We start from the raw sequence: 27,377 nt of genomic DNA on the forward strand, positions 1-27,377 counted from the left end.
TGTCCTCGGTGCCCCCCACTTCTCGCGGCTGCATGGTTTTCGTACTGATTTCTTGCCTTGACCCCGAATTTGGAATGCCTCCGCGGGGGACACTGTGTGTTACTGGGGGGGGGGTCTCATCCGTCACTGTCACGGCCCACTTTCTCCGGCTCTGGTCAGTTTGTGTGGCCTGTTTGGAATTTGCTGACACTTCTTGTTGCCTCTGGGAGAGGGTCACTTTCTGTTTCTGGGGTATTTTGAGGAAGGAACACACATTGGTCGTAGGATTTTACCAGTGTAAGTACTTTACTGTTTTTGTACTTCCTTCCCGGCCTTTCCGTGGCTCTGTGACTCTTCCTTGCTCGGCGTAGGTGGCTGTCTGCTTCGCTGGGCACGGTCGGGGCTGCTGTCGGGTCACTGTCCCCACCTACCTGTGCGGCTAGTCTTCCTGAGACTTGCTCTTTGGCGCGGGCCTCCATGCCAGCAGCTTTTCTTTGTCTGGACTCTGGCGTGCGCTCAGCCGTGTGCCAGGCTTTGTGCTGTGCTGGGAGCGCAAGGCCTCTCCAGGAGTGCCCGGCGTAGTTAGCACAAAACAGACCGCTTCACAACCGTAGGGAGCACGGGGAGGAGCTCAGACCTACCCAGCTTTGCCGCTCACGAACCCCACCTGGGGGTCGGGTCCCTTCCTGCCCCAGCGCGTTCATGTGTGAACCAGCCCTCCCCTGGCAGGGTCTGGCGCTTTGTAGGGGCTCCACTTGCGTTCTCGTCATCGTCAGCGTAGGGAGACTCCTCACGATGAGCAGTCACACGGAACATAACCGGAGGAGGACCCGCTTACTCTGCTCTCCGCCCATCACCCAGCCGCCCGCATCCCCCGCCCTCCTTCCGTCGGCCTCCTCCTTGTTACGTGTGTGTTGGCGCTGCCAGAGAGCTTTCAGTCGCCGGGACGGGAGGACGGAGAGCGGGGGGTCCAGGCTGCCATGGGTTTGGGCTTGGGTGTGTCACGGGCCTGTCGTGACGTGCAGTCCTACTGACACAGGAGGCGTGAGCGTATCTGTTGGGCGCGGTCGGTGGCCCAGAGCCTGGTGGCCCGGCTCTCAGAGAAACACGGGGACGGCGGCCAAGGGCTCTCACTCACAGAGACGTCCGGAGTCTCACGTGGACCCTGTAGCCTGTAGCGCGAGCTTCACAAGTGTTAGTGACCAAAGGGGCCATGGAAACATTACAGTCCCTCTACGTTTTAGGGTGATTGTGGGCCCCCATCATCATGGTGGCGTCCAGCCTGGAGACAGGGACGTGTCTCAAGGAATGGCCATGGCCTCTGTCCCGTGAGGGGTGGACACTCCCGGCCAGTCCAGGAATTGCCCAGTGACCCAGGGACCAGTGCAGCCCCAGGAACCCCACAGAGCGGGGGGCGCATGTGGGTGGAGGACTGCGCTTGGCCGAGCGCATTTGTCCCAGACGCTTGCCCTCCTCGCGGGCTTTCACAGGCCACAGCCGATCCTGTCGCCACACTTGGCAGAACTTGTCACCAGCCTGTGAGGCTGTCCTACGTCCCACAGCAGGTGCGGCAAACATTAACAGCTGGTGAATTTTAGGCGAAGGGCGTATCACGTTCCTTTTCTTTTCTGTCAGGTTTTCCAGAGTTCAAAATGTTTTTTGTTTTTTTTTTTTAAAGATTATATTTATTTATTAGAGAGAGAGAGAGAGAGCGAGAGAGGGAACACAAGCAGGAGGAGTGGGAGAGGGAGAAGCAGGCTTCCCGCCGAGCAAGGAGCCCGATGTGGGGCTCGATCCCAGGAGCCTGGGATCATGACCTGAGCCGAAGGCAGATGCCCAACGACTGAGCCACTGTTTCAACACACAAATGGGAGGAACGTGCTTCCTGGAGCACGTCGTCCACTGCAGGTGGCCCATGGGGTTCTGTAGTCGAGCGCCGTGTGTGCGCGAGGCCTTCCCTCCACCCTGAGTGACTGACAACCCACAGAGAACGTGTTGTTTCTCGAGCTACAGAAGAAACTATCACGAGGGTTTGCTTTGTGCCACGGTCAGTGAGTGCGGGGATGCAACACTCGCAGCGTGAGGATGTAATTCTGCTTGTTCCTTTGGCACCCCAAGGCTGGCGGCGGAGTCGTCTCCATCAGGAAGTGCCCGGCGGTCGGTTCTCAAAGCTCGCGCTAACTTGGGCTCTTTGCAGAGACGGTGATATATTAACAGAGAGAGACTGGTGAGAACTGATGGCTTTTTTTTCCCAACAGGATAACCTACAGGGGTACAAAACCCAGAATAAGTTCCTAAATAAGGAGATTTTGGAGCTCTCGGCACTGCGGAGAAACGCGGAAAGGAGGGAGCGGGACCTGATGGCCAAGGTGGGTCAGGGTGCAGCTGTTTCCTGGCAGCCGGGGACACCGAAGCCTTTAGAAGTGGGCACGTCGTAAACCAGCCCTGCCCCCACACTGGGGGCGCAAGGTCACTGAACCCGAAATACAGGGTGCAGAGTGCTGCGTATTCAGTGTCGCCGTGTCTGAGACGGAGACGAGTAGAGGTGCCCTGATGTGTCTTCATCCACACGCATCACGGGGTTTACGGAAAACCGTTCACTCTGATGCTCAGGTTCCCCAAACGAAGGGGGTTTGGATTGTGATTTTGTTCCATTGAGTTGCGTGGACTGGTTTCCCCTCTACAAACGGGGACGCTGGGAACCCGTCAGTTGCCTCTCTGTCGGCATTGTGGCCGGAAGAGCAGTGCCAGCATGGCCGCTGCCACCCGGTGGTGTCCGATGGCGCTCGTGGTCCCCGCTGTGTGTGCTCCGTGTACCTCTGGAACCCAGCTCCCCGCGTCCTCCCGGACCTGCGTCCGCGTGGCCCCAGGGTGTGCCTGATGAGGCAGCAGATGGGAGCTGGTCCTGAGGCACGGCGTGCTGGGAAATGTCAGTGCCACGTGGGCGCCTGCTCACAGCCCACATGCTGGGTGACACTCAGCATGACTGCAGGGACAGCCACGTGGTCCTGTTCCTGCCGCTGCCTTCAGCCGTGCGGGAGTGATGTGGGTGTTGCTGGGCCAGCGCCCCGGCAGGAGGGGGCCCGGGGCAGCTGCTGGACACGGCAGGTGGCCTGGGGCGACATGAATCTGCTGTCCTGTGTACAGTCCCTGGCTCACCTCCCCATAGCCGGTGCTTGTTGTTCTTCGGCTGCTCGAGGCACCGAGGGTTGCCGATGCTGCGCCCTGGTCGGGATGGAGGTAACCTCCCTGTTCTCTGTAGTATTCCAGCCTGGAAGCTAAGCTGTGCCAGATAGAAAGCAAGTACCTGATCCTGCTCCAAGAGATGAAGACGCCGGTTTGCTCGGAAGAACAGGGGCCTTCTCGCGACGTCATAGCTCAGCTGCTGGAGGACGCCCTGCAGGTTGAAGGCCCGGAGCAGGCATTCGTGAAGCCTCATCTTGTCAGGTAAGAGCACCGGCGACTGTCATGGGCCGTGGGACCTGTTTCAACGACGGTCGTCGCTCACAGTGGACCAGATGCAAGTGCGTGTCCCATTGTGTGCCCGTCATCAGAACGGATGCTCTCGGCGTTCTTGCCGTCATAGGCGCGCAGCAGAGCCAGGCTCAGGCCAGGTCGTTGAGTTCAGGACCTCCCTCCCAAGTGCATCAGGGTCCACGGTTCCAGCAGCAGCTCCGGTCCTGCTGGGAACCAGTCCCCCAAAGAGTAGGAGCCCCGTCCTGAGACACAGTTGCTCCCACGTGTGGTTCAAGAGCAGAGAGGCCCCCGCGTGGGGAGAAGGTTTAGCTAGCCTGGCACAGTGGCTCGGCACCCCTCAAGGGTCTGACCCACGCCGCGGACGCACACACTCCAGCAGGACCTGCCATTTCAGCTCGCAGCACGTGAGCCTCGCCCCCGTTGCAGAGCGCTCCCTGAGGCCTGCGTGCAGGAGCTGCGCCAAGGGCTCTACCCACTAGCGCGTGTTAGTGCTCCGCGGACGGGGAGGGACACACAGCCCCCGAGTCGTGGGGACAGAACCCCAGCCTGGGTGGCCGGCTTCCACACTGCGCTCTCCACGGGTCCGCGGGCAGCAGGGCTGCTCGTGAGGGCCTGTCTTCCTCCCTCGGGCACCTCTGGGCTCGTTCTGTTCGTGTTGTTTCCAAACCTCGTGTGTAAGCAGAACGGCAGCTGTGCATATTGATGTATTTCTGACTTGTGGAAAATTTCAAGCCTGCAGCATAGAGTCACATGACGACCCTCCAGGCGGCCCTTCTGTAATTACTGTCAGTCTGGTTGCACCTGCTCCTCCTCGCCCCCAGGGATTTTTCTGGAATACTTCACAGCAAATACCGGACGTTGTGTCCTTCCACATTACGACGCGTCAGTGTGCGTTTCTAAGTCCTCACTGGGGACACCTTCTAAGACACGAATCCCACCGTACTCGCAACTTTTTCAACGTTACTTCCTGGAATCTCCCAGGTGGATCCGTGTGGCCCCCGAGCTGCGTTTTGTGGGCCTCATGCCCCCTCCACTGTCGGAGGCGCCCGAACCTTGGTGTCTCTGCTCCTTCCCCTCGTGGTGGACACACAGGGTCCTTCCACGTCCCCTTGTGACAGATGAGGCATGGCGAACATAGGGATTCGTGTTTCCACGTGCCCGGGGTGGGGGGGGGCTCCTCCAGGGTGTAGACAAGAAGCGGGATCCCCGGCCTGCAGGGCACACGTCTCTCCAGCCCCACTAGGTTGGCACAGGTCACACCCTCGGCAGCAGGTGCGAAAGGCCCCGTGTCGGTCTGACCTCACAGGTGGTCACAGACGTGGCCGCTTACACACCACCCGTTTGCTGTCTGAGCTTGTGTGGGCCGGCTGTGCGGCGGGCCTCTCTGGATATTCCAGGTGTCACGGGCACCGTGTGTCCTCATGCACTCGAGCTGTTCCCTGGGGCTGTAGAGCGAGGGCTCCGTTTCCACGCTGGCTGTCGGGGTGGTCTTCCCTGCTTCTGGAGGCCACAGGCCTCCTCCTCCGTTCCTCAGCCAGCAGCAGTGGGCCCTGTGGTCCGCACGTCCGCGGTCCTGCCCTGTCTTCCACCGTGAAGGGTCTTGTGTGTCCACGGGCCCCCAGCGGTCCGGGGTAGCCTCCCCGTCCCAGCTGAGTCAGCGTGACGCCGTGTGCCTCTGCCATACGATGTGGCTATAGCCACAGGTGTGAGTCGCCACGGCTGGACGTCCTTGGGGCCACGGTCCTGCTCCCACACCCACATTGTCTTCATCCCCAACGTCTACGCAAATACTTTTTCTCTCGCCTTTCCACGTTTTAAAATGACATTTTCCGAACACGGAAGTTACACGTACAGACACGTATGATGTGTAAACACACGTTCGTGTGGCCAGTTTACCAGGTGCGTTTTTTCTTACGTGCTTTTCACAGGTAGGGCTTTAAACCATCTGGAATCTATTTTTATTCTAGTACCAAGAGATGTAATTTCATTTCCTCCCACGGAGCTAGCCACTCGTCCTGCCCCGGCTGTTGAGGTTTTTTCTGCCCTCACCGGGCTCCAGTGCCTGGTCCCAGATCAAAGGGCCACGTATATGTGGGCCAACGTGCTTTTCTGTTTGGTTGGTGCTTTTGTCAGAATCCCGTCATTCAATTTTCCCTCTGTTTTTCTCAACAGTGAGTATGATATCTATGGGTTTAGGACCGTCCCAGAGGATGATGAGGAGGAGAGGCTGGTGGCCAAGGTCCGAGCGCTGGACCTGAAGACCCTGTACCTCACAGAAAACCAGGAGGTGTCCACCGGTGTCAAGTGGGAAAACTACTTTGCGAGCACTATGAACAGGGAGATGGCGTGCTCCCCGGAGCTGAAGAACCTGATCCGGGCGGGCATCCCACACGAACACCGCTCCAAGGTGTGGAAATGGTGCGTGGACCTCCACACCAGGAAGTTCCGGGACAGCGCCGAGCCCGGGTACTTCCAGACGCTGCTCCAGAAGGCACTGGAGAAACAGAACCCGGCCTCCAAGCAGATCGAGCTGGACCTGCTGCGGACTCTGCCCACCAACAAGCATTACTCCTGCCCCACCTCAGAGGGCATCCAGAAGCTCCGCAACGTCCTGCTGGCCTTCTCCTGGAGGAACCCAGATATTGGCTACTGCCAGGGTCTGAACAGGTGGGTCTGAGCGGGTGGGTGCCCGGCCTGACCGTCCCCTCCACTCCTGCCCAGCTGAGGAAGGCCAGCATCGTTGGGCAGGGTTGCCGTCAGCTCGGCTCAGTTATGTGACATCCCCAGTTCTGGAGTAATTGAGAGAAACAAACATGCTTTCAGAAAGTGTGAAGAACACCAAATGGGCGCCTGGCTGGCTTTTGGTGGAGCGTGCGACTGTTGATCTTGGGGTTGTGATTTCGAGCCCCACGTTGAGTATAGAGACTACTTAAAAGTAAAATCTTTAAAAACACCACCACCACCATGAAACATTATCTGAAACAACTAGGTTTTCTCATTTTCATTTTTTACTACTCTTTGTCACGCTCCGGTTTTGACCAGAAGTTTGATTCCATTATAATTATAACTTTATATAATTTTGTGTTTATAACACACGAGGTGGACAGTGGTGGCCGCTCCTTGTTTATACCGGATCTTTGGGAATCAGGGAGCTGCCCCACCCGGCTCTTCAGCTGGCCGAAATCGGGCCCTTTTGGACCAGAGTCTTTTTCTGCGGGTGTCACGAGCGCTTCCATAGACAGGGGACACTGGACAGCCTGTCACCTTTCGTGATGACCCAGGCCTCCTCATTCGGAGCCGGGCCGAGGGGGGACGAGGCCCCAGGAGGCCCTGGGGTCTGTGCGGCACGGACTGCACGTGGCTGTTTTGTGCCACGTGTCCGGCCCATGCACCTCCTGCTCATGCTGGTGTTGCACGTGTCCACTTAGGTTCTCTCCGTGCAGGGATCGTGGGCCACCAGGCTGTTAGAGGTTCGGACAAAGAAGGAAGAAGCTCTGTGCACACTCTTTAGGGATTTTCCCAGGAGCCCAAGTGCTTGCCTTGAGTTTTGAATGCTGAGGTTTATTCTGGCACCTCAGAGGCCTTTTAAATTCTCCTCCACCAGCTACTGACCTCCAGGAAGGGCCGTCGGTTTGCATCTGAGATGCGTCTTGCAGGAAGGAAGGGTTTCGGGTGGAATGTCCAAACCAAGCTTCTGGGAAGTCACCCTGCCTCCGTGGTGCTGAGGTTGGGGCAGCCCCTCTGAGCCCTGGAAGTGAGAGGGATTTTGGCTGCCCCTCCATGGCCCCCATTAAAGAAACAAAAAGCAAGCCTGTCAATAGGATGCTGCCGAATGAAGCAGTCTTGTTTTGCTTAAATCCACAATTCACACTGAATACTCTAAAAATTTCCAGAAGCCGAACACTTCTAAAGCCCAGAAGATCCGGCGGGGACCTGTGCATGCCTGTTTGGGGGGACACTAGCACCCTGTTTATCTGGCATGGTCACAGAACCCGTTCTTCCCCACAAAAGTAAGACTTCCAGAAAATGAAAGCTTTCCCCCTGCATCCCCATCACCTTTAGGGCCTCTTACTTTTAACCATTTTACTGGATTTATTTTTTTCCAAATATTTTATGCGTGTGTCCTGAGAACTCAGAACTTTGGTAGAAGAGTGTTAGCCTTCTCTGAGTGACTCGAGCCCGTCCTGCGGGGTCCCGCTGGTTTTGGATGCTTGGCCCCGTGCCCCGGCTCCGTGGGTTCTGTGGCTTTGCTTTCTCTCCTGTCGTCCCTGCTGGGGCCACCTTCCTGCTGACCATGCGGTCAGGCCTGCTGGAGGCATCCCCTCCCCACCTACCCCATGCCCCTCCTTTTAGTCTTTTAGTTTGAGATGAGTCCATTATAATTTTATCTAAGGAAGCAAAAGGCCAAAAACAGCCTCCAAGAATCAGTTTTCAGGTTTTCCGTGACGCATAGCAGCTCCTTGTCTGAGAGGAACCTCTTGGATTCCAGATGCCAAGGGAGGGGCTCCTCTCTGGCTGCATTGTGTCCAGACCCTTCCTGGACGCCCACGGGGTGCCAAGCCCGGGACAGGTCACCTCTTGATTGGTGACCCCGTCTTGGCCAGGCCCAGGTTTCCATTACGAACACCCAAAGAGTGGAAGCCACACCTCCTTCCCCCCACATGCCCGCGGCGGAGACGGTTCCTCCCGAGAGCCCCTCAGAGCGGTTGTTTGTAAACCATTTTTATTCTTCGTGTGTTACACTCACCCCTGGGTTTTTTGTGCTTGGAAGGATTAGCTGCATTAACTACACCTCTTTTTTTTTTTTCTCTTTAACAAGGTTGATTGATCATTGGGAAGGAATTTCATCACCTTTTAACAAAAACCAAATGAAAAGTTTGGGGGGGAATAGTAGCTTTGCTTCTTGAACTTGAGAAAATGCCTCCCTTGGGGCTCCCAGCTGGCTCAGTCGCTAGAACGTGCAACTCTTGATCTTGGGGTTGTGAGTTCGAGCCCCACATTGGGTGTGGAGACTACTAAAAAAAAAGAGAAAAGAAAGAAAGAAAGGAAGGAAGATGGCTCACTTGCCTAGGAACGCTTACCTGTCATTTATCGGGGACTGGAGAAGTTGTGGCCGTGAGAACTAAGGGCACGCCGCGGTGCCACTGTCCAGACCGGCCGTGGGGCCTGGGTCGCAGGCTGCAGGGTGCTGGTGCTCACCTTGCTGTCATTTGCTTGCAGGTTGGTGGCGGTGGCCCTTCTGTACCTGGAGCAGGAAGATGCTTTCTGGTGCCTTGTTACCATAGTGGAGGTGTTCATGCCGCGAGACTATTACACAAAGACGCTGCTGGGGTCCCAGGTACGTGCAGACATACTGTGCCTCAGTCAGCAACGTGGAGAGTTCGAGCTGGGACAGGACTGAACTAAGCCTTGGGGAGGTGGGTTCCTGCTCGCGGCTTCAGCCACTGACCCCTGCGGCGGGTGCAAAAGGCAGGGCATACTGCGGACCCTGGGCCAGGCTGAGCGTGAGCCGGCGGGGCGGGCTGGCGGTTACACACCCTGAGGAGTGGACCAGCCCCATAGCCCTGCTGTTCATGGTGGCTGTTCTGCTGTCCACCCCGCCCCCCGGGCTCCGCTGTCCCCTCCCCGGGCTCCACTGCCCCCCCTGGGCTCCACTGTCCCTCCCTCCCCGGGCTCCGCTGTCCCCACCCCCCACCGGGCTCCGCTGTCCACCCCCCCCACCGGTCTCCACTGTCCACACCTCCCCCCGCCCCGCCACCCCCCGGGCTCAGCTGTTCCCGGACACAGCTACCTGCAGGGGCAGCTAAGTTGCGGTCCAAGAATGTCTGGGAACCTGGTGTGTCGTCTCGGGTTCTCCAAGAAGCTGAGCCAAGGCAGGAGTTGACGAGCCAGAGATTTCTGAGGGGAGGCACCTGTGAAGGATGAGCGGTGGGAGCGGGGAGGCTGGGGAACCCCCAGACCAGGGAAAGGAAGGAGGCGTGGGTGGGACGGATCTCCGAGGAAGTTTTGGCCAGGCCAGTGGGGAGTCCGCAAGCTGGGGCTGCCTGTTACAGGCATGCGTCTCGTGGGAACGGGCCGCGTCGGGGCCTGCCATGGTCACTTCCTGGCTGGGAGCAGCCGGAGGTAGTGCTGGATCCAGAGGGACGGCCTGGGGGCCACAGTCACCTCCCCAGCAGGAGATGTGAGGGCACAGCTCATGTCCGCTGCACCTGGAGCCTGAAGCCAGGGCCGGGCAGGGCATCGTGGGCGGGGAGAGCCCAGGGTTGTCCCCACGTGGGCAGTCCTGGCTCTGGACCAGCCCCTTGGACCCAGGCCAGGGCTCCCTTGGGCCAGGCTGGGGCCGCTGCCCCGCTGGCAGCCCTGCTCGTGGGCCTGACCTTCCAGGCCTTGCGGCCTCCAGCGTAACCCCAGCAAGACACCAGCAGGGGGCAGGAGGGAAGTGCATGTAGTTCTCAGCCCGCCCATCACAGGCACTGGCTGCCCGTGGCCTTGACTCCTCCCTGGCCCAGCTACTGTCTGGCAGGCCCCCCCATGCTGGGGGGACCTCCCTGCTCCAGCCTGGGGCGGCTTCCTGCCCTCACCTCTGGGCCACCTCACCACTAGCCACGTGGCTTCTCGGCTCTTCTGTCCTCATGTGACCGGTCCCTGCACAAAATCCTTCTGTCGTACACATTTAGGGTGGCGTCTGTTTGCCTGGCTGGGCCCTGAGTTCTGCTGTGTATGTGCATCTCTCGCCGTGGCCTCCGTTACCGCCTGCCCCCCACCCCCTGCGCCCCAGCCTGGACTCGCCCTCATGCCTCTCCCTCTGCGGCCCTGTGGTCACTGCCACCTGCCTGGCAGCTCGAGTACCTGCTCCCCCTCTGACCCCTGACCCCTATCAGGGCGCCACCGCTTCTGCATCACCGTGTGGCCTCCCCGTGTCACTCATGGGGTCCCCTGCTGGAGGCACAGACTGCCCCAGGACAGAACACTTGCCCCCAATAGCACCACTTGCTCCAGGTGGAGCTAACCCCCTCCCCAGGTCACTGTCCCCCGCTTGCCTCCCTAGAGAGCTTCTGCCCGGCCCGGGCTCTGAGCGCCCCGTCCTCTGTGCCCCACGCCGCCCCAAGCCCCCTGCTGTTCCTGCCGCTCTGGGGACGGGGACTCCCCATAAGCCTGCTTGTCCTGCACCTGGTCAGCGGCCCTGACGTTCCTTCCAGGATCACCGGCCGCCGTGTGGCGAGTGGCTGAGCGTCGTGCACGCTCCGACCACGGACGGGGAGAGCTGACACTCGGCACCAGCCCAGCCCGTGCCGGCAGTTGCACAAAACCACCCTGGTGAAGGCATCGTTGTCCCTGTTGTACTCGGGGAAAACTGGGGGTCAGGGACATGAAGCAGCTCTCCTGAGGTGCCCCCACCGTGGGCCCGGACCGGGGGCTGGGCCATGTCCCAGCGTCATGGGTGCCAACTGATCCCAGGACAGGCTCAGCTGGTCTCCCCGTGACCACGTCACTTTGCTACGTTACCTAGAGGCTCTTCTTGTCAGAATATTCTGTAAATTAGGAAATGAGAAGCCGTGGGAAGAGGCAGCAGTCACTGTCTGGTGGGAGTGAGGAGGCCAGTAAATTAAGTTCTGTGTGTCACAGACACCAGGGAGCTAACAGCTTTACAGACTCAAAATCTCAGATGACTGTGTTTCAGAATAAGAAGAATGAGGTCTTCATCTGTCGTAAATCCACTGAACCAGGCCCTCCCACCTATGAGCCGTGGAGCTTGGCCGCCTCACTCCACATCCCCGTGCCTCAGCTTCCCCAGCTGGAAGACCAGCATCATACTCCCCTCGTACGAGTGCTCCAGGTTGAATTTAGATGCGTTACAAGCTTACCCTAATGCTTGGATTGTAAAAACTCAATAAAACACAGAAGGGCAAAGCCTATTTTAAGCATGTAGATTTAAGATAAAATTTGCATCACATCGTCACATAAACATAATCGTAAAGTCCAAGGAGATTGTTTTCTCCCTGACGGTAAATGTCGTGGGTGCTCACAAAGGAACAGTTATTAGGGAATACGAGATGTTCAGAAGAAAATGAAAATCCTGTGTTATTCTAACCCACACTCGAGACCACAGTTGGCACTGTGACATAGTTCCTTTTTGGTTTTTTTCCCCCAAATACATTTTAGGTACTCACGTTGGGGGCAAGACGTGTCCTAGCTGGTTCACACGCTAGCTCGAGCGTCTTCCCATGTCATTCTGTGCTGTTTCACCGCCGTGTTTGGTGGCCGTCACCCTCCATCGGGTGAACGCATGTGACGCGTGTTCTCTCCTGCGGTGGGCTCCGTGTAAGGCCACACTGAGGGTCGGGGCAGCCGTGTGTGGCCAGCCCCCTGCGCCGTGCTTCACAAATCCCTGTCAGACTGCCACCATGGGCCAGATGCTCGCAGCCTTTCCATCTGTTCATGAGCTGAGTGCGTGTTGTGTGCCAGGACGTTGGCGGGCACTGAGGATACCGTCTTCCCACGTCCTCCCGAGCTCGGAGGGGTGGGGGCTGAACAGAGGCCCAAGGGCCGTTCCCAGCAGGCTGCTCCACGCTGGGCCTCCTGAACGAGGCACCACCGGCCACCTGACTGGGAGGGCCCAGGTCATGGCTCTACTCCCGCTCTGGGGTCAGTTTGCTTGCCCTTCCTCTGCAGAAGGAATCCCGCTGCTGTCCCTTGTCCCTGCGGCCTGTTGTCCATCCCCCTTGCCCGTGCACAGCTCCTACAGCTCTGGCCGGAGCCAGGTGCAGAGTGTGTGCGGTTCAGGGGCCGTCATTGGACGTCCAGCACCTCCTCTAGTGGGTGATGCTGACCCCGCCTGGTGACAGGAGCGGAGTTCCCGGGGAGACGGACCATGGGGGACGGACCCTGGGGATGTGTGCCCCGCCGGACGGTCGTCCAGCTTGCCCTGTGGGACTTTGTGCAGCTTTCCTGGGGGGCGCGGTGCGGTGCGGGGGGAAGGGGGCAGCTGGGGACACTTTAAAGGCGGCTTATATGCTTTTGTCTGTTGGGTCCTTAAGGAATATTCATTATAATTCATTTCAACCAGTTTACATCTTTGAAACTTTGTCTCTTGCTCTAGTCAGAGGGCAGATTGGCTAAAATGTATGTTTCCAACCTGATTCCTGTATTTTGTTGTCTTTTACGCACTGAGAAGATTTTATAACTCTTTAGAATCATTTTTTGTAAACAATGTTTTTGGCATTTTGTTATTTTGCCTTTTAAATTTTACAATTTCAACCAGTAATGCCTACTTGAATCTAATCATGCCCTTTAAAAAAAAAGAAAAAATACATTTTTGTTTGTTAAGGGTTCTATGATAAAGGAAAACTTCCAAAAAGGAGGAACTGTGGGCTTTTTAAAAGTTTCAGATTCTCCTAAAAAAAGAATCTTTTAAAATGTCATTTTAGGGGCGCCCGGGTGGCTCCGTCGGTTGAGCGTCTGACTCTTGATCTCAGCTCAGGTCATAATCTCAGGGTCATGAGTTAGAGCCCCGTGTTGGGCTCCATGCTGGGTGTGGAGGTTACTTTTAAAAGGTGTGGTTGTAGCGTGTTTGTGTAGATGGTTTCTCGTTGTTTCAGACTTCCAGTAACCCCAAGCATCAGTGCACCTTTCATCCTATAGCTTGGCTGGTGTGCAGTTGAGAGTTGGTTCCAGTTTCTCTGGAATCGATTCCGAGGAGCCGTGTGGCGTCCCCGCGCTTTCCGGGTGTGTCTGGGCTGATGTTGGCTCTGGCGGGCAGCGCGTGGCTTCCTGTGTGGTGGCCTTGGGGCTCACGGAGCACTGGGGGCTCCTGACGAGGGTCAGACCCTCCCCGCGGGGCGGGCCCTTCCTCGCTGGTGTTTTGTACGCGTGGCTTGCTGTCCTCAGCGGCCCTGGCTGGCACCCGTCTGGCTCTGGGAGTGCTACCAACACCCCTCACCGGGGCCCTGACCACAGCGGACCCAACAGGCCGGGCATCTGGCTCCCCCACGCGGCTTCTCGCTCCTCCGGGGAAGCGGAGGGATGCCTGTGCCCAGCAGAGCACCATGGCCGATGTGGGGAGGAGGGCCAGAGCTCCTAGCTCGATGGTGGTTTGTACGTGGCTTGTGGTACCCCCACGGCAGCCGTGGGAGAGTGGGTGAGATGTGCCCCAGGCCACCCCGTGTGTAGGAGGTGGGGCCGCACCCTGGACCCTGGAGGCCACGCCCCCTCACCGCCCCCTTGCGCTCCCACACCCCGTAGGCGTCTGTGGGACGGACCTGCGGATGTCGCACCTCCTCTGGGGCCCAGGACTCGGCTCCCGCCCCCCATAGCCCTGGATTGCGAGGGGGCAGCGAGGCTGACTCTTCCCCAGCTCTCTGTAGTCTCTTCTCGGGCGGCTCGAGGACAGGAGTGCGTTTCCGGCCGAGGCGCCCCGGGCGTGCGGGACAGTGGTGCCCGCGGCGCACGGACCCCACGCTCCCGCCCTCTGCTCCCCTGCAGGTGGACCAGCGGGTGTTCAGAGACCTCATGAGCGAGAAGCTGCCCCGGCTGCACACGCACCTGGAGCAGTACAATGTCGACTACACCCTCATCACGTTCAACTGGTTTCTGGTGGTGTTTGTAGACAGCGTCGTCAGTGACATCCTCTTCAAGATCTGGGACTCTTTCCTTTACGAGGGACCAAAGGTGGGCCCGCCGCTGGGTGACTGGGCAGGCCGCTGCACAGGGGCCAGCTCCCCGGGGACGTGGCGGGCCGCCGTGGGAGGGCCTGGGGCGCGGGAGGCCGCCGGGCGGAGGGCCTCCCTGCTGACGGACGTCCCCGTGCTGCCCGCAGGTCATTTTCCGGTTTGCCCTGGCGCTTTTCAAATACAAGGAGGAGGAGATCCTGAAGCTGCAGGACTCGATGTCCATATTCAAGTATCTCCGCTACTTCACTCGCACGATCCTCGACGCCAGGTGAGTCCTTGGGCGGGGCGGCCCCAGCTGCCTCTGCTCCCCGGAGAGCAGCCTTCCCGGGTGTGTGGTGTGCAAGGGGCAGTGGGAGAGGCTGCGGACACCCGGTGGCCTCCACCAACGGGGAACCAGGGTGGAGGACGGCTGGTCTTGATGCCACCGACATGTGTCCCACAGGCCGGTCTGTTTGTGTTCAGCAAGTGTTTCCCGAGCTTTCCTGGTGGGGCGGGCCGTCCGCCAGGCCCTGAGGGTGACGGGGGAGGGACAGGCCCTGACGTGAAGAACCCGAGTGGAGATGGTGGCCTGATGGGCTGGGTGCTGCCGTGGAGGAAGCCCGGGGCAGGACAGGTCGGGGGCAAGGCGGGGGGAGCGGGGCTGGGCCTTGTCCCCGGGGTGTCGGGCAGACAGGAGGGCTGGCAGCGGGGAGGAGGCCGGGGGGTCCGGGTGGCCTGGGGCGGGGCACGAGGTGCCCCCAGAGAGGGAGGGGGGCAAACTGGAGGGCAGGAGACGAAGTGGACCTGGGAAGACCCAGGACTGCGGGCCAGGCACCGCGTGTGGGGGGAGCATCTCCCCGCCACCCGCCCCCCCCCGCAGGCCACACAGTGTCGCCTGTGCCGGGCCATTGTCTTGCATGTGCCCCGACCGCAGCTGGCGGCTGTTCTGGCCACGCTCCCACAGACCTGCCGCGGGTTGGGCAGGGGAGGAATATCTGGGGCTTATATATGCTTTCAAAGTTTTTATTAAAGTATTTTATTTATTTATTTGAGAGCGAGCACAAGCAGGGAAGAGGGAGAAGCAGACTCCCCGCTGAGCAGGGAGCCCGATGCGAGGACTCAATCCCAGGACCCTGGGATCATGACCTGAGCCGAAGGCAGACGCTTAACGACTGAGCCACCAGGCGCCCCACTTTCAAACTCTTTGGACTGTAGCTCATAGGAAGGCTGCTCTGTCTCAGGACCTGGGATGCCCGTTCTGGAGTGTGTAGAAATGAAATAATTTGTTGAAATGTTTGTGGTTCTTGCTAAAGGTCTGTGTTAGATATTGAGGTTTTTGATTTCCTTTTGGTTATGAAATGCTTATTGCGACTCCCCACGCGGACTCCTCCACCCACTGATGTGTCACAACCTGCTTCCAACCCCCAGGGTCCCCGGTAAGCAGACAGGCGCCCCTCTCCGGGGCCGGCCCGTGAGACGCTGCGGGGCAGTATCCAGGCCTCAGCGCTGCAGGGCGCTGGTGTGGGGGCGAGCCCGGCCGCAGGCATCTGGGACCCGGGGCGGGAACTGGGGCTGAGGCCCCCGGGGGATGGGACGCTGGGAGCAGAAAGGGCTGACGGAGGCCACACCTGACTCCTAGAAGTCATTGCTATTTTTAGGGCCTCCCGCTGGGGAAGTGGATTTGTAGGGTATATTCCGGCATCCTGAGGTACCTGCAGCGGTGACCTAAGCCTCACCGTGTGGAGCCTGAGGGTGACGTTGGCCACTGAGACTCAGTCTGGGGTGAACCTCCAGGGTGTCCACTGACCTCGCACAGGGTCAAGGTTGAGAATGGCTTGGCAGCAGGGATGTGGGCGCAGCCGGCCCCTTGTCAGTGGCTCTGGGGCAGCTGCCCGGCTGTTGCCTTCAGGAAGTCGGGGTCCACCCTGGGACCCGGGTTTGCAGACGCCGTGACAGCGCAGACCCCAGGGTTTTAATAAGCTCCCGAGACCAGTGGTTCCGGGTAAGTAAGCGCTTCTCTGAGGAAGGAGGGAGAGGCTGTGGAGTTGCACGTGTTCAGGGGATGTCGGGTTAACAGGATTAAACCAGTGTCGAGTCAGGGCTCCTGGGTATTCAGCCTTAACTGACCACGGGACACCTGCTGGGCTCCCAGCCGGGCCTGCAGGGCAGTGTCCTGCTGTGCTCGCGGGGTGACCGGCCGCGGAAGCACCGGCCCACCGAGGACTTCGGGGCTTTCTGTGTTTGCCTCCTGTAGCGAAGTGGGGGCTGGACGCTCAGTCTCGGGGGTGTGCAGCCTGGGGCTAACAGCTGTGGGAAGCGGCCAGGCGCATGGGCCCTGGGCCCCAGGTCCTGGCTGGCACTTCCACTCCGCTCAGGCCAGCCCTGTTCTCCCGCACACCCGTGTTCTAGAACACTCCGGAATGTGCCCTCTGAAGCTGGCCTCTCTGACCTTCGTCCTCCTGCGGGAGAATGCTTTGGAGTCAGGCTGCGTGTAGGCGTCTGAGAAGTCGCCGGCTGACGTCAGGCCGGATAGCACCCCGGGCAGCCGGCGCGAGGCCTGGGGCAGGCCTCTTGGTACTGGAGGAACCGACTTCTGTTTTCAGCCCCCGGTGGCCACGGCTGACCCAGTTAGTGCTGGAACCCCTAGCCAGGCCTCGGGGTACATTCTGGCTCTGTTTTTGTTAAACTGCTGGTCAGCGGCCAGGGGCAAGTTAGCAGGGTCGGTGCCTGGACCTGCGGACGGTGGGAAACCCATCGAGTGCTCATCCGTCTCTGGACCATGTCCAGCCCTTGTCACGCGGCGGGCTGGGTCTGACCGTTCCCGCCAGGTGGGCTCCTTGCCCGTCAGTCCTAGGAAGCCTGAACCAGCCTCCTGCTGGTCCTGCTCAGGCACACCGGCCCTCAGCCGCCCAGCACATGCCAGGCGCTGTTCTGTCCTCATGGGGGCCGTGCTGGTAACCCCACACCCCAGGAGGTGGCACTGCAGTCCTCCCAACATACAGGGAATCAGAAGCCAGAAAGGGAAGGACCCTCACCTGCCCCACGGCACACAGCGAGCGTGGGCCCCCATCCAGGCAGTGGCTCGGGGCCAGCCCCGTAGCCTCTGCACGAGGGGGCTGACCTCCAGCTGACACACCTGCCCCAGGCCCCGTCCCGTGTCCTGCCGTGCTGACCTCTGTCCCCATCCTCTGTCCTGCCAGGAAGCTGATCAGTATCTCCTTTGGGGACCTGAACCCGTTCCCCCTGCGTCAGATCCGGAACCGGCGCGCCTACCACTTGGAGAAGGTGCGGCTGGAGCTGACGGAGCTGGAGGCCATCCGCGAGGACTTCCTGCGTGAGCGGGACACCAGCCCCGATAAGGGCGAGCTGGTCAGTGATGAGGAGGACACCTGAGTGCCCCCCACCCCGTGACACTGCTCTTGTCTTCACAACCAAAGCTGAAAGGATACACGGCACACGGGTCTCTGCTCATCGGAAAGGCCGAATGTAATGCCCGTGGTCTCTGGCAGTCTGCTGGGCGGACGGCCACGGCCACGCTGCACTTCCTCATTTCCACGCGGGGCGGGGTCCGCTCCGGGTACAGCCGTCTCCGTGCCATGGCGGGCGGTGTCCGTGTCCCGTGTGACTTGTGCACCCCCAGGGGAACCAGCTGGCTGTTGTCGAGCCTGTTGACAGCATCTGTCTGGATCCTGTGGTTGGCTTGCACCCGGCGTCTCCCTGTGTCGCCCCCTAGGCCAGAGCGTGGCTGCTTTGGGTGGCGTGAGGTGAGCGAAGCAAGTGCCTCTGTGTTCAGAAATAGCCTGGAGAAAACCCACACCTTCCGTGCTGGTCGAACCACCGGCCATGCCCCATCTCTGGACTAGCTTGGGGAGGGGCTGGTCCTCCGGACACCCCACGCTCCCCGCTCGGCCCCAGCCGGTGTCGGCGCACTGCCGGGCTGTCCCGCCCCCAGCCCGCACTCCGCCCGGCACGGCTCCATGAGGTTCTGTGGTCTCTTCTCTCTGAGGAGTGACTCGTGGAATCACTCTGCGTAGGGATGAGAGTCCACAGAAGCTGTGGACCGCCGTCCTGCGAGGCAGGCCCACCTCGGGGGCAGGCCTTGGTGGAGGAGACAGAGGAAGCTTCTGGGGACGCCTTACAGGGCAGCAGTGAGGCTGCAGGGTGACGCCGTCGGCCCGGCTCCCGGGGCCTCCCCCACCTGCTGGGATGGCGGGGAGGCCGGCTGCCAGCGCTTTGTTTGGGACAAAGCTTTGGTGAGCTGTCCCGTTCGGGATCCCTCCCCAGTGCTGCCCAGAGGCATCCGCATTCTGGCGGCCGGCCTCCCCGCTCCCCGGGGTCAGCGTGGTCCTGGCTGTGGGGTCACCACTGCCTCCAGCAGGTCAGGCTGCCCACGCTGTTCGGCGGACTGGGAGTGCTCTCTTTCTAAAGCTCTGCTAAGAGGCTTTGCCCAGGGAAGGTTAATTTTGCTTCGTCCCTCAGAGGACCATCCCTGATCCACGTGTGGATGCAAGGGTGTTTCCTGGCACGGTGTTATCCAAATAGGAAAGAAACCATTTCACACGGAATTTTTACATGACTTGGAGAAATTGGAAGTAACCCCCAGTTGAAACGTATCAGACGCAGCCTAAGCGTTGAAGGAGTCCCCTGAGGAAGCGCATTTTCTGAGGACGGATGTTCTCAGTCCGTGCTTATCGGTGTCCCGGCTGGGCTGGCGTCCCCGCATACCACACCGAGCTCGGCTTTTGTGCTGTGAGGTTGGTTAGCCTGATCTTTCAGATAGCAGACGCGGTGCACCAGTGCTCCGGCGGGGGGTGTGGATGGCTGCTGGAGGTCGGCCTTAGGACGCGGCCTCCCTGCCATCGCAGACCCCTCCCTGCCCCAGCTCTGCGCGGCTCACCTGCTGGGGGACAGCAGTGAGGACGCGCGGTAGGGTCAGACTCTAGTTTCCAAGTTGACTTCCCCAGAACTGCCACATCCTGGGGTGAAAATGCTGTCTTTTGGAATAGGCTGGTTTTGTCGGTTTTGCCCCAAAAAAGACCTATCTTAAAAGCACCTGGATTGGGCCCAGGTGCCTGCCGGGTGTGGCTGGAGCCGTGGTTTCGGGGAGTGGCCAGCAGCGCCGTGTTGGTGTCCGCAGGCGGCTGTCCGCGACCGGGCAGTGGCTGTGAGAGCAGCGCGGTCGTGGAGAGGTGGATGGGGGACACCTTCCCGGAGGCCGCCCTGTCTCTGGGTGTGCAGAGGGCGGCAGGGATGCTTGGCCTGGCCCAGACGGGGCAGGATGCTGAGCCGCAGGCCATGCCCCACAGCCAAGGGCAGCTACCAGCTTGCACGTGGACGGGTTTTGTGTCTTACGGGCTGAACATCTGTTAATACTTTTGTATATTTTTCACTACAGTTTATATTTTTATAGACTATTTTTATCAAGGGTTTTTAGATTATGTATATCTATTTTATATAACGAGTTCTCTGTGAGCGGCTGTGTGTGAGCGAGAACCCGAGCGGCCTGGGTCACTCTTGGCTCCTGGGCCATCTCTGGCCCCCGGGCTTGCGTGCGCCGGCGCGGCCTCCCGCGGCCTGTGGTCACGCGCACCGCCGTCCCACAGCAGCCGGGGCCCCCAGGGCTGGAACGAGTCTGCCTTCTTCCCACACTGTATCCATATAGGAAGTATTCTAGGCGAATCGCCAGTGCATTTTTTTTTTTTAAACTGTTTGTATTCTTGCACAGATCCCCACCCCGGCTTTGTCCGGGGCTGTCCTCCTGCACGAGCCCTGGGCAGCTGGGCCCCGCACGGGGCAGCCCCTGCAGGCGGGAGGCTGGCTGCTGCCTCAGGGGGCTGCATGGGGGGGCAGTGCCTGGTGACTTCCCCTGATGTCACTGCGGCTTCTCGGCTTCTGAGTTAAATTTTGGAACAGTCTTTATACTAAAAAGCCAAATAAACTAATTTGTATAATGTTCTGGTTTGAGATGCCGTTACAGTTGCTCCACCCCCAGGGCTCAGGGGGGGACAGGACTTCTGGGGGCAGGGGGGCTCCGAACTGCCAGCGGGCCCTTTTTGTTACACATTCTTGGTTTGTTCTGGGTTGTGTGGGATGCTTCCGTCGACCGTGCAGCCCTGGGAGCCAGAGTCAAGCTGCAGGTGAATGCGGGGGCACCGAGGTGAGCACTTTGGGGTCCCGGGCCTCAGCCAGGAGCTGGAGCAGCTCCCCCTACCCCACCCCACCCCACCCCACCCCAGCTGCAACGTGCCCTGCCTGAGTCACGGGCTGTTTGCCTCCTGTCTGGGCTGACCAGTCCAGCCCAGCTGCCACTGGGGACACCATCCCCCTCACCCCCCATCGTCGGAAGAACACACGAGAATGATTAAGACCAAATGTCTTTCCATGGTGTGGGGGAGGGGGCTCCAGGGAGGATTCCCAGAGCGAGCACATAAGGACCTGCTGAGCCCGTCTCCTCCTGAGGCCGACTCACTGAGGCTGTGGGTGCCGGAGGTCACAGCAGTGGCTGAGCCAGGACTGGGACCCACATGCTCAGCGTGGGTCAGGGCCCAGAGGCAGAGGCCCCGTTCCGTGGAAGGGTTGCTGCCGTGGACAGCACGAGCCCTGGGAAGCCGTGACGGAGTGTGGGTCCCCAGGGCCTCCGTGGGCCACGGAGCTGTTGCAAACACAGGAAGGAAGTCTGATGCTCCTGCAGCCCCTGACGGCGCAGTGATCCTGAGGCTCTTGCAAGCCCTGGTGACTCGCCTTCCTGAGTGACCTCAGCCCTGCCTGCCTCTGCGTGAGCCACCGTGGGGCTGGCCTGGAGCCGTCTTCCTGCCAGGTCGGAGGGCTCAGCACGGGCGAGAGGGGGCCTCCAGGATGGCGTGGCTAGGGCCTCGGGCCCCAAGCCAGACCCACGCAGAGCCCTGGGCTTCTCGGGCCCCGTGGAGCGTGTTACTGAAAGGGGTTTGGGGTGTGAGCGGAGAATGGGAAGCCGGAGAGCAGCTCTGCCCTCCATCCCTTCCAGGTAGGGACTGGCCTGGGGACAGATGCTTGCGGATGGCTTTAGCCTCTGCTGTGTTTTCTTGCTCTCAGTCCCCCGGGTGCGACTTTCAGTGATCCCCTCCCACCGAGCCACAAGTGGCCACATGGTCCTCATCCCACTACACAGCTCAAGGACCACCGTGCACATCACAGGCTGCGTCCCCTGCAGGCATCCACGGGGTGGGGGCCTGGACCTCTCTGACCCTCTGTGTCCCCCGTTTGGAGAAGGCGGATTCCACCTTCCAGGAGTAGGCCTGGGGAGCAGGCTCTAAAAGACATGGCTACTTCCCAGAGGAGGGGCTGGGCCTGGCAGGCTCAGGGCTAGCCTGGCTGGAGCCCAGGACCCTCTTGGAGCGCCTCCTGCCCATCTGCTGTCCACTGTGTCCACCGGTCTGACACCATGGACGTAGGTTTGGCAGGCAGGACAGGGCTGTGGGGGGCAGGGGCTGGGTCGCACCGGGGCCGGGCAGGGGGACAGGAACCAGCTGCAACCAACCCACACATCTCAACACGGAGCCCATGTCGGGAAGGGACGAGCGGGGGCCCAGAAGGGGGTGGCCGTCCGCGCCTACCTGCACCATCACTCCTGGGGGGTTGCCAGCTCCACTGATCTCCCCTTTGGTGCAGGTGAGTTAAGTGCTAGACCACTCACCGCCATCCCCGTGGGGGCAGTCCCTGCTGGAGGCAAGGGCCTTGGTGCCCGAGGTGGGGTGTGACCCGCTCACCACGAAACCACAGGTCTCTGAGGCCCGGGAGTGGGGACGTGGGGCATGCAGAAGGAGCGTGGCTGGGACCAGCACTCCCCCGCCCCTCAAATGCAGCCCGCTAAGGACGCCGGACTCCTCCTCGAGGAGCACGTGAAGAGGATGGAGGGCATATAGGGCCTCAAGTTCTCCCGATGCAAGAGGCAACCAAGCTGCACGTTGAAACTGTAGCTGCTCGTTTATGTATAATAATAATAAAGGTTATGCAAACCGTTAAAATAAAAAAATACCTTTTCTTGGGGGAGGGGGCCCCAGCCCGCCACCAGCAGGCCAGGTTAGCACCTTCGGGGTGCAGCCCGTGGTCGGGCGTGAGGTCCGTGTGTCCGGGTTGGGGGGTCGGCGGACCCGTGCAGCCTGGCCCGGCTGGGGTGGCTCAGCGGCGGGCGATGCGCTGATGGCCGCGGGAGGGGGCTCCGTGGCCCAGAGGGGGGCAGGAGCGGCAGCACTGGGTGTGGACAGCAGGCAACTGGCATCGGCCCAGCAGACGCAGAGTCTCACAGAAGCCGAAGGGCAGGCGGTCCCGCTCACAGCCTGCGGCAAGGCAGGGGGGGCCCTCAGGATGGAGCCCACACCTGCACCCCCAAACCTGCACGCCCCCGCGCCCGTAGCCCCCCGCGCCTGCACCCCCTGCGCCTGCAGCCCCCGTGCATTTGCACCCCCCAGCACCCGCACCCCCCCGCGCCTGCAGCCCCCACGCACCTGCACCCCCAGCACCTGCAGCCCCCGTGCACCTGCACCCCCCGTGACCCTGCACCCCAGCACCTGCACCCCCCGCACCTGCACCCCACAGGGGGCTGCCCGCCACCCCAGGGCCTCAGGTCCCCAGCTGTTGCTAGCCTTGTCCCACCTGCCCACCCAGGTCTCTGGGGACCCGGCCTGGCTGCACTCTGCCTTCCAGAGGAAAGGCGCGGGGACCCCCACACCTGACCACCTCAAGTGCTCGAGAGAAGTCAAAGAGCCTGCCACCCCTCCCATGCCTGCTGACCCTCAGTGCCCCTGACAGGTCCTGGTGTCAACGGAGGCCCCTTGTGCCTCCTGCCCGCCTGCAGTGGAATCGGCCCCCTGACCCCGACACCTGTCCTGCCAGGTCTCCCTGATCCCCTGCAGCCACCTGGGTTGGACTCAGCCTCAGTTCCGGGTCACAGAGTCCCATGGGGCCAGGCCCCTAGGCCCGGGCCCTGCGGCCTGAGTACAACCCAGGCCTCCTGAGGAGGGACGGAGGAAGGCTGCAGGCGACTTGCGTCCAAGGCTGAGGCTTGGCTGGCCCTCCCGCCCTGTGCTTATCGGAGCTATTTGGGGAAGCGGTTTGCTTCCCACCACCTGGCCGTGCTCCCACTGCTGCGGCCAGCCACCAGCTGCCCCGCTCGCTCCAGCAGGCGTCCCGGGGCAGGAGGAGGGAAGGGCAGTGGACGGCCGCGGGCCTGGGACATCCCCCTGGGCCCGGCAGAGGGGAGGAGGCAACAGCTCTGAGCTGCACATCTGCGGGCCTGCATCCTGTCTGCATGGTGTGACCTCATGCAAGCTTCTTAACCCTGGGTCGGGGGGGGCAGTTCCCTCCTCTGTTCATACCCCCCACCTCCGCAAGCGGATGTGGGTCATGCTAAGTCAGCTGCTCACCGTGGTGACCGCACACCCTGGAGTTTCCAGGCTTTCTAAATGTCTTGCCATGTAGCTCCACAAACTATCAAAACATCCTGGGGCTCTAGGGTCTTGGGGTCCGAGTCCCCTCCCTGCGCTGGCCTCCACCCCGAACACCTGACTTGGGACGGCTGGTGGTTCAGCCCTCTAACCCCTGACCCAGGCCCCTGCCTGCGGTCCACCCGACCCCCAGAGACCTGGTCTCAGTTCCCAGCAGACACCACAGCTGCCCGAGCCCCCATGGCCCCGAGCCCAGTGTGAGGGGCAGTGAGGAGCCGTAGCTGGCCTCTGTGTGGAGGCAGGTGCTGTGGAGGCTGCGGCTGGGAGATCTGACGGGCGGGGCCCTGAGGCCGTGGACTTGCAGGAGGCCTGGGCAGCATGGCGTGGCAGCCGCTACTCTGGGCCTGGACCGGGGCTGCCCAGAGCCAGCAGCTGTCAAGAAGGCAGGTTGGGGGGGAGTCTCCGAGGCGCTGACGGCCAGTCGGAGGACCGCAGGCTGTCCTCGGAGCAGGGGGCAGCGGCTGAGAGGCACAGAAGCTGCTGGGGCCTCCCTACTGACACGGGGCCCTGGGCTCTCTTCCTGACCTCACAGTGGCTGACCGCGTTGACGCAGTGACCACCTTCCCCCCCAGCACCTCGCTTCTGCTCCCCCCACCCCTCCCCAGGCTCTGGAAGGGGAGGCCCAGACAGGGAAACAGCCAAGGCCACCCAGCTGGGAAGGGGGCCCAGGTGTGACTGCAGGGCCAGCTTCCCGTGCTCAGCACCGCCGGGGAGGTGTGCGCGCCTGGGTCCACAGCCACCTCTGGCTCGGGCGCTTCCTCCAGGAGGACACAGCTGGCCGGAAGCAGCCAGCCAGACCCTGGCAGGGAGGCCGTTTCCTGCAGCCTCAATGCACACGCCGCACACCCCTCCTCCAGCCAGCGTGGGGGCCGGGGCTCACCCCGGTGTGGCCTCGCTCGGCGGGTCACGGAGACCCAGGGGGAAGAGGAGCTTGCTCGAGGTCACAAAGCAACCTGGGGGCACGTCCACTGCCTCCCCACTTCCTGCGCCAGAGAGGGGTGCCCATGGGCCGCCGTGGGGCTGGGCCTCACAGTCCTCAGTGGCTGATAGTTCGAGGATCCCGTGTCCCGCTGCTCTCCCTGCCCCGACTGCCCGCACGGCGCTGCGGACTCACGTGGCGCCTCAGTGAGCTCACAGTCCTGGGTGCCACACGGCCGGGAGCTCTCTGGCCAGGCCTCGTGGCCGCACTGCTCGCTGTCTCCCTCTGGCAGCCCCGTCTGGGTGTTGACGCACTGGACCAGGCGTCGCTGCACGCCCCCGCCGCAGGGGGCTGAGCACTGTTCGGAAGGGGGATTGGTGAGGGTCCACAGGAGCACCCGCAAGGGTGGGGAAGCCGCCAGCCCCTGACGCGGGGCCGGGAGGGCCTGCCACGGCCCCTGGGCCACCAAGGGGAGGTGGCGGCAAGTTCCTCCACCAGGACCCTCCTTCCTGAGTCAGGCTTTATCATCGATTAGGATGAGATGTTGTAAAAGGCCCGAAAAATAGGTTTAATCTCTGGCACCGGTGTCAGACCGTGGGCGAAGTGTCTACTGCTCTGCTCTGTGTATCCTGCACGCCCATTTTCCGGGTGAGAACACAGGCCAGCAGGTGAGGCCGCCTGCCCAGAGCCGCTCAGCAGCCGGGGCGCAACCGCGGAGCTCCAGCAGGCCCGGCAGGAGGGTGTCCTGCGCCTCGCTCGCCACAGCAGCCCCTGCTTCGCTCCCTAAACACTCAGGTCCTTCCTTCCTGTGCCAGGACTTCCCACTTGCTGTCCCCTGGCACCTCTGCTTCCAACCGCTGAGTCCCACAGGCCTCCCCCCTGCACCACCACCACCACGCCTTCCCCGAGCCTCTGCTTCCAACCGCTGAGTCCCGCAGGCCTCACCCCTGCACCATCAGAACGCCTTTTCGGAGCCTCTGCTTCCAACCACTGAGTCCTGCAGGCCTCACCCCTGCCCCCCCCCAACCCAGGGCCTTCCCCGACATCCCAGCACCCGCCTGTTTCCTTTCATCCCTATCTCCCCAGCAGGCCGGAGCTTGGGCAGGGTGGGGACCCCGTCTGGCCACCCCCCACATCTGCAGCGACCAGAGAGCCTGGCGCAGGGCACAGGACGATTCCCTCTTGAGGGAGCAGAGGGCTGAGCGGGGGGCCCCGTCCCTCGTCCGCACACTGGCTCACCTGGCTCCAGGGCCCCACCACCCACTGCGTACAGGGGTGCGTGTTGCAGGGCCGCGTGCTGTTGGGTCTCAGCGCCTCCTCACAGAGGCCCGGCTCCGGGCAGGTCACCAGACGGTGCTGCTCACCCCCACCGCAAGCCTCCGAGCACTGGAAGGGTGGGATGGGCAGGGAGAGGAGTCGGGGCGTGGCCAGGGTCTGAGGACACCCCCACCCCGTCCCTGGACCCCCAGGTCTCACCTCCCTCCAGGAAGAGATGTACCAGCTGAGGCAGGGCTGCACCCCGCAGGGACGGCGGGCGGGCGGCATGGCAGGCCCCGGCTGGCAGTGGAAGGGCCGCAGTGGCCGGAGGTCCTGTGTGTCCACACACTGCACGTCCCGCACCGAGGACCCTCCGCCACAGCTGCGGGAGCACTGCAGGCCAGGGGCACGGTGTGAGCAGACCCCCCCCACGCGCACGGCCCCGCGAGGGGGTGGCTGGGCAACAGCGGACGGACCCCCACCCCCACCCCGCCCGGGAGAGCCGGCCAGCCTTGGGCCGCGGGCGTGGGCCAGGGGCAGCCACCGCAGGCGACAGGTGGACAGGGAGGCACGAGGGACGGCGGGGGGGCGATGAAATCCCGGGCGGCGGGGAGGCAGGTTCAGAGAAAAGGACGCGGCCAGCAGCTAAGGGCCTGCGGCAGGGAGAGGTGAGGACGCAGCGGGACGAGCCCAAGGACGGCGGCGCAGAGCGGCCCCCCAACCTGCACTGGGGCCCGGGCGGCCCGGCTGGCACCCCGAGGCCCCCACGCACCTTACTCCAGTTGCCCGTGTGCCAGGCGGCGCAGGGCCTTAGGTGGCAGTGGCGGGCAGGTTGGGGCCGGCCGGCGGGCGCGCAGTCCTCCTCTCGGCCCGAGCTGCAGTGCACGGGCCTCCACACGGCACCCAGCCCGCAGGTGGTGGAGCACTGGGGGCCGGGGCACAGGCGTGAGGGTGGGCATGTCCCCACAACCCCCAGCCCCACGGCCAGGCGCTGCCCATCGAGGGGCGGGGCCCGTGCTGGAGCCAGAGCCTCGCCTTCCCCATCTGCAAAATGGGCTCCTCCGCCCCCCTCCCAAAGAGACAGAAGACAAAAACACCTCCGCAAGCATCTGTGCCTGCTCACGGGACACAGGAGGTGGCCCAGCTGTCCTGCCCAGACTCGCTGCTCCCCACAATCACCTATGAAGGGAGTCTGGATCCCTCGCTGAGTCCCTGCCTGTCCCTCCCCACCCCAGAATGAGAGGTCTGAACACAACTTCCCCAGGGACAACGCAGGGGCACCGGTCAGCCTCTGTCCGTCAAGTTCAGACCCTTGCTGGCCCCTGACTGGAAGGGGGAGGCGCTGATAGTGGGGGGTTGGGGGGGGCCAGACAATGAGGGCCTGAGTAGCCCCTGGAAGAGCCAGGCTGAGCCCGGGGGAGCCCGCTAGGCTTGGGGGCCACAGAAGCAGCTTTCCCACCAGCACAGCTGTCCAGGGGAGGGCCCTGCCCAGGAGCACACAAGCCAGAGTAGGAAGGACGTGGCTCCTGGCTGCCCCCCATTTGTGCCTGCCCCGCCTTCCCGGCAGCCCCCCGTGCTGCTCAGGCATGGGGGCCCCAGAGACTGGCAGATAGG

The 27,377-nt window shown here is 61.8% G+C and overlaps 2 protein-coding genes across 6 annotated transcripts in view; one reads left to right on the plus strand and one right to left on the minus strand.

Annotated features, from left to right (window-relative positions):
* Positions 1-20,060, plus strand: part of TBC1D2B (TBC1 domain family member 2B) — a 61,775-nt gene extending 41,715 nt beyond the window's left edge. For 3 of the 5 annotated variants that reach the window (XM_028093838.2, XM_088024919.1, XM_028093839.2), the window contains exons 7-13: positions 2,238-2,348; positions 3,242-3,426; positions 5,629-6,123; positions 8,677-8,794; positions 13,939-14,124; positions 14,273-14,394; positions 17,306-20,060. In XM_028093838.2, the coding sequence (XP_027949639.1) occupies positions 2,238-2,348; positions 3,242-3,426; positions 5,629-6,123; positions 8,677-8,794; positions 13,939-14,124; positions 14,273-14,394; positions 17,306-17,498 (1,410 nt within the window). In that variant the 3' untranslated portion in view covers positions 17,499-20,060. Of the gene's footprint in view, positions 1-2,237; positions 2,349-3,241; positions 3,427-5,628; positions 6,124-8,676; positions 8,795-13,938; positions 14,125-14,272; positions 14,395-14,568; positions 14,751-15,158; positions 15,398-17,305 lie in introns of those variants that run through there. The other 2 variants (XM_028093841.1, XM_028093840.2) reach the window with 2 other exon arrangements.
* Positions 20,061-22,106: 2,046 nt separating this feature from the next.
* Positions 22,107-27,377, minus strand: part of ADAMTS7 (ADAM metallopeptidase with thrombospondin type 1 motif 7) — a 44,918-nt gene continuing 39,647 nt past the window's right edge. Inside the window, exons 23-27 of the mRNA XM_028093836.2 lie at positions 26,536-26,688; positions 25,983-26,156; positions 25,746-25,892; positions 24,702-24,864; positions 22,107-22,420 (exon numbers count right to left, since the gene is read on the minus strand). Coding sequence (XP_027949637.1) covers positions 22,263-22,420; positions 24,702-24,864; positions 25,746-25,892; positions 25,983-26,156; positions 26,536-26,688 — 795 coding nt within the window. The 3' untranslated portion in view covers positions 22,107-22,262. The remainder of the gene's footprint in view (positions 22,421-24,701; positions 24,865-25,745; positions 25,893-25,982; positions 26,157-26,535; positions 26,689-27,377) is intronic.

Source organism: Eumetopias jubatus, unplaced genomic scaffold (genome assembly GCF_037043125.1).
Source record: "Eumetopias jubatus isolate StellerSeaLion01/CBP00866 unplaced genomic scaffold, mEumJub1_p1.0 scaffold_7, whole genome shotgun sequence".
Classification (NCBI taxonomy): domain Eukaryota; kingdom Metazoa; phylum Chordata; class Mammalia; order Carnivora; family Otariidae; genus Eumetopias; species Eumetopias jubatus.